General features: G+C 31.9%; 1 protein-coding gene across 3 annotated transcripts; it reads right to left on the minus strand.

The window, feature by feature from the left end:
* Positions 1–214: 214 nt before the first annotated feature.
* On the minus strand, positions 215–11376 carry LOC113512459 (PR domain zinc finger protein 10-like). Of its 3 annotated transcripts, XM_052900185.1 has the most exons (17): positions 11107–11375; positions 10919–11010; positions 10525–10609; positions 10073–10327; positions 9701–9832; positions 8871–8996; positions 8077–8277; positions 6343–6440; positions 5139–5212; positions 4026–4073; positions 3275–3554; positions 3106–3191; positions 2535–2652; positions 2390–2452; positions 1926–2097; positions 1013–1149; positions 215–437 (listed from the first exon to the last, which is right to left on the minus strand). In XM_052900185.1, exons 1-17 carry the CDS (start codon positions 11114–11116, stop codon positions 375–377), a joined length of 2040 nt encoding a protein of 679 aa, XP_052756145.1. In that variant the 5' UTR covers positions 11117–11375; the 3' UTR covers positions 215–374. The 3 variants fall into 3 exon arrangements, with proteins under 3 accessions (XP_052756145.1, XP_052756146.1, XP_052756147.1); XM_052900186.1 differs by lacking the exon at positions 11107–11375 and having other exon boundaries at positions 10525–10627; XM_052900187.1 differs by lacking the exon at positions 215–437 and having other exon boundaries at positions 1042–1149; positions 1874–2097; positions 11107–11376.
* Positions 11377–11712: the final 336 nt, after the last annotated feature.

The raw sequence follows: 11712 nt of genomic DNA on the forward strand, positions 1-11712 counted from the left end.
TAAAAATTATTAAAATATAATTTTAGTATATGATGGTCCATTACAGTAACTTTACAAAACTACTAAATTAAAACATTAGGTTAAGAAATAAGTTTAGAGAAATGGCGCTTAAGAATCGAGCCCATTGCATAGTTATGTATTTTGTTCATTGGAAGGCTGTATAATGGACAATATACATGTATAATATAAAAATAATTAAATGAAAGATAAAAACTTGGGTCTAATATTTATTGCATTACATAGATCTATATTATATGTAGATATAAATAGATATTTTGTCTGCAGTAAAAATAACATTTTGGTAAAAATACACTTTAAAATTGTACAGTTACTCACATTATTTTCAATGTAATATATGCATGATGTTTATTAAATTAACACACCTGTATAATTGTTTTCGTGTTTTTCGATGGTTTCTTTTTGGTGGTCGGTGGAATCTGAAATGAAGTTAGAAGTAATTATTTGCCCAATGGCGTAGTAGTTATCAGCCTCACAGAATTCGATAGCCAGGAGTTCAGTTCTGGTTGACACTGGAATATCAATTTAAAATATTTATCTATTTTTTTAATGGATGAAAATGGAATGATAACTTCGTTTGCGCTTCCAGCATATGCTGCTAGGGCACTAGTAAAGGTCAATTCGTGATGATGAAAGCAGATCAGTTGGCCTATTAAATACAATAATACGCGAGGGGGCCACGTGGAGAATGACCTGACGGTAGACTTCTAGTGATTTCGTGGCTAGATCTCGCTAATAACAATCTCTTCCCCCAACATCCAACTATTAATACAGGGATGATAAACAAAATTTAATAATCCGTTGGATGATAACAACAACGGTGATATATTACAAAGACGAGAAGAGATTGAAAATTGGAACATTAAGTACCTAGAAGGTTAGTATGTAACGTGTCAATTAACAGTTGGCTGGCCATTAAAAATACCTAATGCTCCATTTAGATGTATATAATCTAGGATTCAATGGTGTAGAATAAAAGGATATTGATAATTACCAATTGTGGGTGACGTGCGCGACAGTGTTGCAGTAGTTTGGCGCGCGTAGCATACTGACGCGGGCATGCAGTACAAGCGGCTGGCTCATACTGCCGCTTACCTCCTATTATCGACTGAGCACGATCTATTACTGCATCTAAATTACATATAAGACATATAATTTTACAGACCCAAAGATATAAAATACGAAAGACGAAGAGCGCAAGGACTGTGGAAGGTTTAAACTGACCTATCGCGATCAAATAGATCGTACACTGTCAAATCTTCGCAACTGGTATCCAGAATTAGATAATTATAAAAATGGATGTAACAAGCGACTTGTGTAAAAATATACACATCTGGCACTCGGTTCTCTCTACCTATATCAAAATAACCTGCCTTGAGAATTGATAGGTTTTCTATAGTTTGTAGAAAATTTTTGTTCACTTTCCTTTTAAATAGAAACAATATTCTATACAATCAATTGCATTTACATATTCCTACAGTTTTACAAGGGGAAATCAGATTTGTAAGCGGCACGTAAAATTGGAAATCTATCCATCAATCTTCCATAGACAAACGCACCGCGTCATTGGAAGGAATGCTCAAACATAACTAATTTATTTTATTTGCCAAGCAATTAAAAAAAAAATAACTCGAATTAATAGTACTAGTAACCAGTTTTTTAAGAAATGATGAAAGCAGATCAGTTAGTCAGTCGTGACGAATTCAACAAAAATTAAATACGATTGTGTCCAGGAGAAACCGTGTAGAAATCGACTTGATAGGACATATTACTAGTGATGATATTGTTAGATCCGTTACTAAGAATCTCTTATCCCAGCGGTGACCAGTTATTGTTAGACAAACTTGTCAATTACCTAAAGATATATCTGCAGATATCAGCAGAGGGATGTTAGGTTATGAATTTACTTGGGTGATGGGTACGTAAGTGAGCGTCACGCTTGGCACGCGCGCGGTACAGCTTGGGGCAAGCGCCGCACATGAAGCAACGCTCGCGCCTCGCAAGCGGCAAAGCAGCTGCTGCTGCCGCTGCAGCCTCGCGATGCTCGCGCCACAGATGGTTCACTAGCATGCCGCGACGCTACAATAATTATTTAAGAATATTGGTCTATCTAAAATAAGATTTTATTTTTTACAGCATACAATTGAAACATATCATGCCGACAAATATGTATTTTATGATACAACTCTTAACAAGGAAACAGCAATCACATGTCGCTGGAATAAAATATGAACTCACGACTCTTGAGCAACAAGTCTATTGCTTCTTTTTGGAAAAATCTTAATACTTATATATCACGTTAAATCTACCAATGGATATAACTAAATCAATGATTATGTTCCAAATGTGATGGGCATGAAATACTATTTACCTTAAAGACGTGTAAGCATTCTTCACATTTGTAGGTCGAATCATCATTTGAGTCAGTTTCGGTCTAAAAAAAATTACTCTCATAAATGATTACTAATATAATAATAGTAATATTAAAAGAAAATAAAAAAAAAATACGATAATACCTGAGTGGGCTGTTTAAGTCCTTTGGTTGGGTGGTCTGCGAATACGTGTTGCGCTAATTTTTTTTTACAATAGAATATGGTCCCGCATTCACATTCAAATCTTAGAGCCGGACACTGTCTGTAATGCAAAATATCTACTAGTATAGTATTATATTATCTGTGCCTATAGTATAAAATGATTTGTGAATATGTTTTATTATTTTCATGCACCTTATTGTGTATAGTGTATTATTTAATATTAGAGTAGGTATCATTAGACAATTATTAGAATTATTTATAAATAGTGTTGAATTTTAATGAATTGATCGGGACAAATAAATATTGCCCGTCTTATAGAAACTACAAAAAAAAAAAAAAATTAAGTAAGCCTCTTATTGTTAACAAAACCAGACTTACCCCCTTATTCATAAAAGTGTCAAACCTCTCATAATCCTATTTTAGCTATTGAACAATTTTGTCTCTTTCTTTTACACTGAATTCCCAATTTTAATTACATAATGTAGATTTGTAGATTTTAGTTTTTGTGAATAAGGGGGTATATATTAACAATTGGAAAAATATTTCGATATACTTCAAGTGCTGTGTTTTCGTATCCTTTGCTATTTCTGTATGGCAATATGGACAAGATATCTTAAAAGATTCACGAGTTTTATTATTCTGAAACAAATAAAGAACATATTGTACAGTAATTACAAGACTTCTCTATAAAAGAAATCATCATTTAAATATAAAAATAGTACCTGGCATGTGTTAGTTTTAGGTTTCGTAACTTTTGATAACCCCAAATAATTACTTAAACTATTATCGTCTTTATATTCAATATCATAAGGATAATCGGCTTCCGACCGAGAGCTACCCGATTCCAGATTAGGAATTCTGTCAGTGTCAAACAAGTTAGTGGAAAAGTCTAGTCCATTTGTATAGTTCTGGAAGCTTTCATCTGAAGGCATTTTGTCCTCGACGGATAATCTAACGTTTGATTCAACATTTGGCGTAGTATCTGATTTGTTCGCAAGGTCCCTGGAAATAATATCAAATTATAGAATACAAGTAATCAGTTACATTCTGCTAATAATTTCCTGAATACCAAAACTTTTACAGTGCAAGCTGCTATACTTTGGAATTGCCTCTCAAATGTCAGAATGGCGCAGACCATTCTTGCCTTTATAGCTCAAACAAAAAGATCTTACAATGCAATGGACAGTTAAGTTACTTATTTATATTTGTGTGTGTATCTATATGTATATATTTATTATTTAGTTACTAATTATATAGCTACTAATAATTTATATATATATTTTTTATTTAAAGTATCATTTTAGCACTATATATGTTATGTATATAAATACAAAACTTTAAAAAAAATCAAAATATATAAATGTTTGCAGTTCAATAATTAAATAATGCAAAACAAATGTTAGTTTAAATAAAAAGTCATTCAATTGCTCGCTTATCCTAAATCCAACTTTATACATCGTAATAAATACTCACGATTTATTTAATTTTTTACGACAATGTCGCATTATATGTCGCCTTAAACTGTAAATAAAAAAGTATTATTATTCAATTTTTGTAGAACTTTAATCATATGTAGGTTTATAGATGTGTCATTACGGCACAATAATGGGCAATGTGCATAGACAGTTCTCTAGATAAAAGGACGATAGATAGCCTAGTAATAGGTTATCATGCTGGTCAAACGGCTTGTTATAGGATTTTATATCAGTTTCCTTCCTTTTCCTGTAATACTTTTGTACAAAGAACTGGTGCAAGTGTTTTGTTCCCTTAGTTGTTCTTACAACATGCTGGGGATAAATATGAGTGGTGATGCATTATATTAATACTTTTTATTTAGTTTTAACTAGTCTGATGTTTAACGGACTTTTACACTATATGTGTTTTAAAGTTCAATAAATAGACTAGTCAATAACGGGATAAATCTCGAATTTTACACAGTAAGTTAGTTGTCCTAAGAAATTCGAAAGTGAGCAGATTTAAATTCCAATTTTTCGACATTTAGGTATTATTTTATATCCAATAAATAAAAATTATTTATAAAATGTTATATTTACTTACTGAATTTTAATTCATCTAGACTAGTGTTTTTCAACTTTTTTTCATGACACGACCTCCCCTAGTATAAAAAAAAAATATTTCGCGACCCCCGACCCTTTGCTTCTTATTCAAGAATTTTATAATCGTAAAAAGATGTTATAGGGACTGAATACTTCAATCCATACAATATTTTTATGCATTTGCATAATCAGGTCTTGGATAAATACAGCATTAAATTTAATAGTATCTATTTTTATAATTTTGTTTTTTTTTTTTACTGAGGCAGGTTTCGCGATCCCTCTATAGAGGCTTTGCGACCCGCCAGGAGGTCGCGACCAACATGTTAAAAAACACTGATCTAGAAAGTGGACATTTTGTTTATGGCGAATGAAACAGTCAGTCGAAGCATCAAATCGGAGATAGAGAATCGCGTATATCACTATTAATATGTCTGATGCATTTGTAACTAAACTATCATTCTTCTACAAAGTGAGCGTACTCAAAATATAAGTATAAGATTTTTTCTTAAACTCAATTGCTAGAACTTACGTAAATAATCTGGAAAATGTTTTCGTGCAATGTCGACATCGATAGCGCCTCCGACGTGATCTAGACATTTTTTGCTGTAAAAGTTTTCGTTTTATTTTAATAAAATCTAAGAAAATACTTAATACCATGTGAGCTAAAATTGCAAGTTTATTTCTTTGTTTAAAAAAAGCATTTCATAAATAAATTTTTTTTCAAATAGTTTTACTAAATTTTATATATGAAGAAACAATAACAACTGACGGCCGACTTGATGAAAGGTGGCAAGCATCGCCGTCGCCTATAGACATAAATATGTAGTACCAAGGATATCAGATATCACCTATTAAAAAAAAACACCATAGTATTCAGGAATGGCAACGCATGAGGGGTACCTGAATATTACACTATATTCTTTAATAGGTGAGAATGGAAGGGTAACCTCGCCTGCGCGGGGGGAAAAGGGATTGTTAGTAATGGAGTCTAATAGCACCATTGCTATCAATATACCCTTCCAGGTCGACCTCCACGCGGTTCCCCCTTAAAACCATTATGGTTAATTCTTGTAGAATTCATTACAGGTCAACTGACCTGCATTCATTCTCATCTATCATCTTGCACTGGTGACTTGTCGGTGTATACCGATAGCGCGGGCGAGGTTACCAATCCATTTTCATCCATTTAAAAAAAAACCCCGCCTACGCTATCGGGATACGCTGGCGAGGCACTAGTAAGAGATGATAAGGAAGGTTGAAAGCAGGTTAGTTAGCCTATAGTGACGAATTTCACAAAAATTAACAACGATGATTTCCATGGAAAACCGCGTGGGGGTCGACCTGATAGGTTATATTGGTAGGAATGGAGCTTTTAGACCCCACTATTACTAATAGTGTCTAGAGTTACTAATAGTGGAGTCTTCATTATTAACAATCTCCTCCAGACTATGGTGTTATGCTTCAGTACCCTGTAATTTCATTATCATGCTTCACCTTTCAAACTTAAACAAAGCCATGCAACCATAGCCGATTCAGAGCAGAAAAATGGGTGGAACAGATGTACTCATGCAGATCAAGACTTCAGGCCAGGTCCTATATAAGTGATCGATATGTATAGCATAGAAAGGTAAGGTTAGATACGGTAAATATTTAGAATTTACTACATTTATAAAATTATTAATATTATTATGCTATTTTTTTTTAACTAGATTGTTTATATAGAAAGTTCTTACCTTACGGCAGATTTCCTCGTGTTGCTCAAGTAGAGCCGCCGATGGCTGTGCTTCGTGGCACTCGCAACACCACCAATTTCTTGATTCTTTTAATAACGCTACAAACGCAAATATTAAATATAAATAAACAGTAAAGATTAGATGGTAGATTTTAATTATGCCATCAAATTGGTTTGTGATTAAAGTCGCTAGCGGTGAAATTATAGCGAATTTAAAGTCGCTATAATCCTAGTTCCCATTGTTAGTAATATTGACGGGATACCGTTACGGGTTTCCGTGGTTATCACTACTTAACCCTTAGCATTACCAAAGGGAGACTTTATACAAAATTTGTTTGCTTGGGCACCTCTGTCTCATTCGTGTTTCTACCGTGAAGCAGTTGTGTTTGCATGGCTATGTTTCTGTTTGAAGGGTGGAATATGGCAGTGAATTTAAGGGTACAGAGGAATAACACCCGAGTCCTCAGGAATGACAATGCATGAGGAGTATCATGGGCGAAACAGTATTATGTTATGTCCATGGTACTGCTCATGTCTATAGGCGACGGTTACCATTTACTATCAGGCCGTTAGCTTGTTTGCCATTCTAAGTAGCATAAAAAATCCGTTAGCACAGGCAGGTGTTCCATTTCATCGTCATTGATTAAAAATATCCTACTACTATTATAAATGCGAAAGTTTTTGAGATTGGATTTGTGGATGGATGTTTGTTTTCCTTTTACGCAAAAAAAAAAATATAGAAATTTTAAAACTTTGTACACAAATCATAACTTATCCTTAGACCATATGATACCTTTTACTGATACACGTGAACGAAGCCGCATGGTAAGGCCAGTTATAATTTAATGTGGAATTGATTGGTATCTCTTGTCATTATATATATATATATATATATATATATATATATATATATATATATATATATATATATATATATATATATATATATATATATATATATATATGTATATATATATATATGTCTATTTTTCGGGAATTTTAATTATTTTTGTTTTTAGCAAAACAAAAATATTTTTTAAAAATAAATAGTTTTAATACTCTATGTACCAATACTAACACTAGTTTTAGGGAATAGGTTACATTAAAACAGCTCCAGAAATTGCTGTGAAATTCGGTATACAGTACACGTACATTTGGAGATGGTGGAGAAATAGACTACAATTTATTCCAGTCAATCAACATATCCAGACGAAGTCGTGGGTAAAAAAGCTAGTGTACAATAGTCGATAGCAAAGTCACTGCCATATTTTTTTTTAAATAATGCATACAATGTTTGTTTGAAACAGATGCTTCTTTACTCAATACGTAATTTATGTATACAACTAAGAAATTAAACTTGTTTAATTAAATATTACACTGTAAATTTCTACAATTCCTTTTTTATACTACTATGTGAAAAACAAGCATACGACCCGTTTGATGGTAAATGTGGTTACCGTGCCCTATGAATGCCAGTAACACCAGGCATGTCACGCGCGCGGTGCCGACCTTTAAGAAACCTTTTTGAAAAATCCCATACTGTTTCTTTAGGGAAAACTTCGACAGGAAGATCATTCCACAACGTAAGTGTTCGCGGGAGGAAATCCCTCTGATCCTTGAGCATTACACATAAAATGGTGATAAGTGAAGATCCAAATCGGTCCTGTAACTTTGCAATTACTCATTTTAAAGTTTTCGAATGAAGAGTAAATTAAAAAAAATATTTATAACATACCTTCAGTAAGATCTAATACTGGTTGGTTTGGAGGCAAATCATGATCCTCTATATACTGCTTGCTGTATCCCAGATAAAGAATTGTTCGCGCCGCTAATGGCAATGCAGTTATAGCATACAACTCATTATCATCTTGATATAACCATACATTCGCTTTACTTTGATCGCCTAGCGGTAATAAACTTAACCAATTTGATTTGTCTGGAAATAAAAATCAGTAACTGAACATAGATATTGTAAGTAATATTTATAATAGTGATGTTTGCAAAATGACTTTTCTTTTAAATTCCGTAACGGACTTTAATATGAATTTTAATGTCATTTAGCTTTTACAAAAGGTCTGTACATACTAATTTACACCCACGCAAAGCCGAGACTAGTCGTTAGTAATAAAAAATAAAAATACAACAAAGTGTGATCCCAGCTTAGAATAGGCCACCCCTTCCTTTTCCGTGGGTGTCGTAAGAGGAGACAAAGAATAGACGAAGAACGGGCAGCAGTGTCCCTCTTAAAACATCTCCAAAGACTAATTTCGGTTGTCAATCTGCTTGCCAGGCGTGACGACTACTGGCAAAACCTTCCAAGGGGGAGGCTTATGTTCAGCAGTATTTACGTACTGTATTACAGAGATCTGTAATATTTCAAGACAATAGTTACCAGTTACTATTAGGAGCTTTCTAGCCATTTCAAGTTCAAATATTATCATAAAAAATCATGAAATATTTTTCTTTCTTCAAAAACAAGGAAAGAAACATAAAAAAATGTAACCTATATTTAATAATAATGTAACTTACCTTTATCTGATACATCAATATGCGTTATGTCATCTTTGTTCTTCATAAGAAATATAGGTGCTTTCAAATCAGCCGCTTTAATTTTTAATTCAAGTGTTACAGCACTGCTTACTTTGTAATTCACCCCTTTAAAGAGAAAAGCCAAAAACACATAAAAAAATTTGTAAAACTTAACATATAATGGTGACAATACTATGCTTAAAATGATAGCTGAGGATGTTCATGCACCTGTGATAGGACATTTCGTCAGAATGATAACTAACACAAAATAACCATGTCTTAGTTACCGTCCTGACTGAATATTAGATATTTTACTAACGTAACGTAACATTTTTTACTGACGTAATTTTAAGTCTACTATTAACAAAATAAACCTTGTTGTCTGGAATTAGATGATTTTAAATTTGAATTTAAGTTACCAAAGAATTTTAAGGGCTTTGTGTACTAGTGAATGCACTAATGAATTTTGTTATTGTATTATTTCGAAAATGTGGCTTGTTACATTTTTTCATAGTTAGAAAACTGTTACTCAGTTATAAATTCACTTAGAAATTTACTTAGTGAGCAAAAAAGTAAAATTCAGAATGGTGCTGACAACAAAGCTCAAACAAAAATATTTTACAATTTTTATCATAACCTAATATATATATTAAAAGTGTATGCAGGAAAACATATATTAAATAAATAAATAAATAAGTTCCTTGTGTCAAGAAAATATTAATATACCTACACTATGTAAAAAAAAACCTCTTGCAACTGCAAGAGGTTTATGTAACTATATAAAAATAAGAGGGATGGGACACGACATGGCAGGCAACAAATATGCTTACCTCGCAGAGGGCCAAAGCGAGTACATGCGGGAAGGCGGCGTCTCGATACCACGCGGCCATCGCGCCGCAACTGCAGTGCTGTCGGCAACACCGCTTCTGCTCGAGCCGGCGCCGTGCGGTCCGGAATGTGCACTGCAGACACACCAGAAGTATTAAGTATTCACATAAACAATTTTTTTTGATAAAAATGCCTGCCAGACGTAATTACTTCATTAAATGATTATTGTTTTATTGTTGTTTCTCTTAATAATTGTTAATAATAAGAAATAATTTACATGACACTTAGAATGGCACACATGCTGATATCCCCATGTTGGAAGGTGATAGTTGCTGTTATAGAATACCCTACTTTCAATAAAATTTTAAACATACCATAATCATAAAATATTTTATTGCTAATATGTTGATGGGCACTTTCAACAGTTCCTTCTTCAGAGACAGTATTTATTTTTTCAGTGTGATGCGATTCTACCGACTTATTCTTAGATTCTTTACTGGATTCTGTAGCTTGATTTCTGAATCTTGTAATTACAGATTCTTGAGTTATATTAGCATGAGTATTTTCAAGTAGTTGGTTAAGTGTGTTGTTATCAATACAGTTTAATAAATTATTCCTTAATGTTGGATCTAAAAAGAAATTAATATTATTAAATATGATAAGAATTACCTATGTTCAGCAGTGCTTGATGATGAATTTGTGAATTATATTTTTCAAATACATTATGTTATATAATTTATTCTTCATATTAATCTTAAATTATGTGTTGTGATAAACAGTTTCTAATAAGAAAAAATATATATATATATATATAAAATGTCCTTACCAACTAGCATTTGTAAAGGGGTATTGTTATCTGTTTCTGTATGATCCGCTTCTAATGCCAGCAAACAGTGATCATTGTCTAGATTCTAAAAATATTTAAAGCACTAAAATATTATAATTAATTAAATAATTATTTTTTTCATAAATACTGCTAAATTAAATATTTATCATAGTGATACTCTTTTAAAATACTCTCAAAACTTTATTATTTAATATCAACTGGATCATTTTTTAATTCACTGTTTAAATAAACAGATAAAATATAATTAAACATGAAAAAGGTAATGTTTGCTATAGATGTTTTTAAGGTATCCTTGTAAAAAAGAAATTGTACAAAGTAATGAATTCTACAATTGAAATTCAGATTTTTAATATGATAATATTAGAATACATACCAGTACATGTATAGGTAAGACTTTGTGCTCCAATGAATCCTGGCTGATATTATGGTCTAATGTAAGAATATACATACGGGAATGACCTGTAACTGTATAAAGATTTCATGAATGATAGTTTAAAATAGAGAAAAAGAAACTATACATCCATAACAATTTATGTAGAAATAATATAGATAAGTACTTACTATTGTTCATTATATATTTTTGGTGATTGGTTTTTATGTACTCAATACTATTTAGATTTACTGACTTATTGAAATCTAGTAAGGATACATAAATATTTTTTTATGATAGATATTTAATTTTTCATTCAATGGGAATTTATCAAAACAGAAATTACTATAATATTTAATTTAGACAATAAGATAGTTATAAATTATCTTTATATTATTTTTCGGTAGAATTCGGAGCAGTCAGATCATAATATTTGGCGACAGACATTGACAGTTGATGAATTGACACTTTTAACGGCGTTTATCGGGTCCGCGTCACATTGACAAAAACAATAATTAAAATAAATAGTTTGTACAGTATCTAAGTTTATTTGGTATTTATATATATTCATTCATTTATTTATGTAAATTTTAGTATGTATATATTGATTATTATTAGTACCGCATTCGAGTATTTTAGCACTTTCCTAAGATTGTCTGGGAGAGAATGCTTTTAGCATTAAATCCATCTTGTACACATACATGTACTAATGAATAAATAAATAAATAACGAATTTATGTGTAGTTTGTATGGACATAGAAATTTGTATACTATTTATTAAATTTTATAATATTTTA

The sequence above is a fragment of the Galleria mellonella genome, unplaced genomic scaffold (genome assembly GCF_026898425.1).
Source record: "Galleria mellonella isolate WM207_F2 unplaced genomic scaffold, CSIRO_AGI_GalMel_v1 utg64, whole genome shotgun sequence".
Taxonomy (NCBI): Eukaryota; Metazoa; Arthropoda; class Insecta; order Lepidoptera; family Pyralidae; genus Galleria; species Galleria mellonella.

Bases quoted from the DNA above. Each gene is read 5' to 3' on its own strand.
- LOC113512459 (XM_052900185.1), bottom strand. The intron at 3,555-4,025 runs GTGAGTATTTAT...TATTATTTCCAG, and splicing joins CGTAAAAAATTAAATAAATC to GGACCTTGCGAACAAATCAG. The intron at 2,098-2,389 runs GTAAATAGTATT...TAATTATTGTAG, and splicing joins AATGCTTACACGTCTTTAAG to CGTCGCGGCATGCTAGTGAA.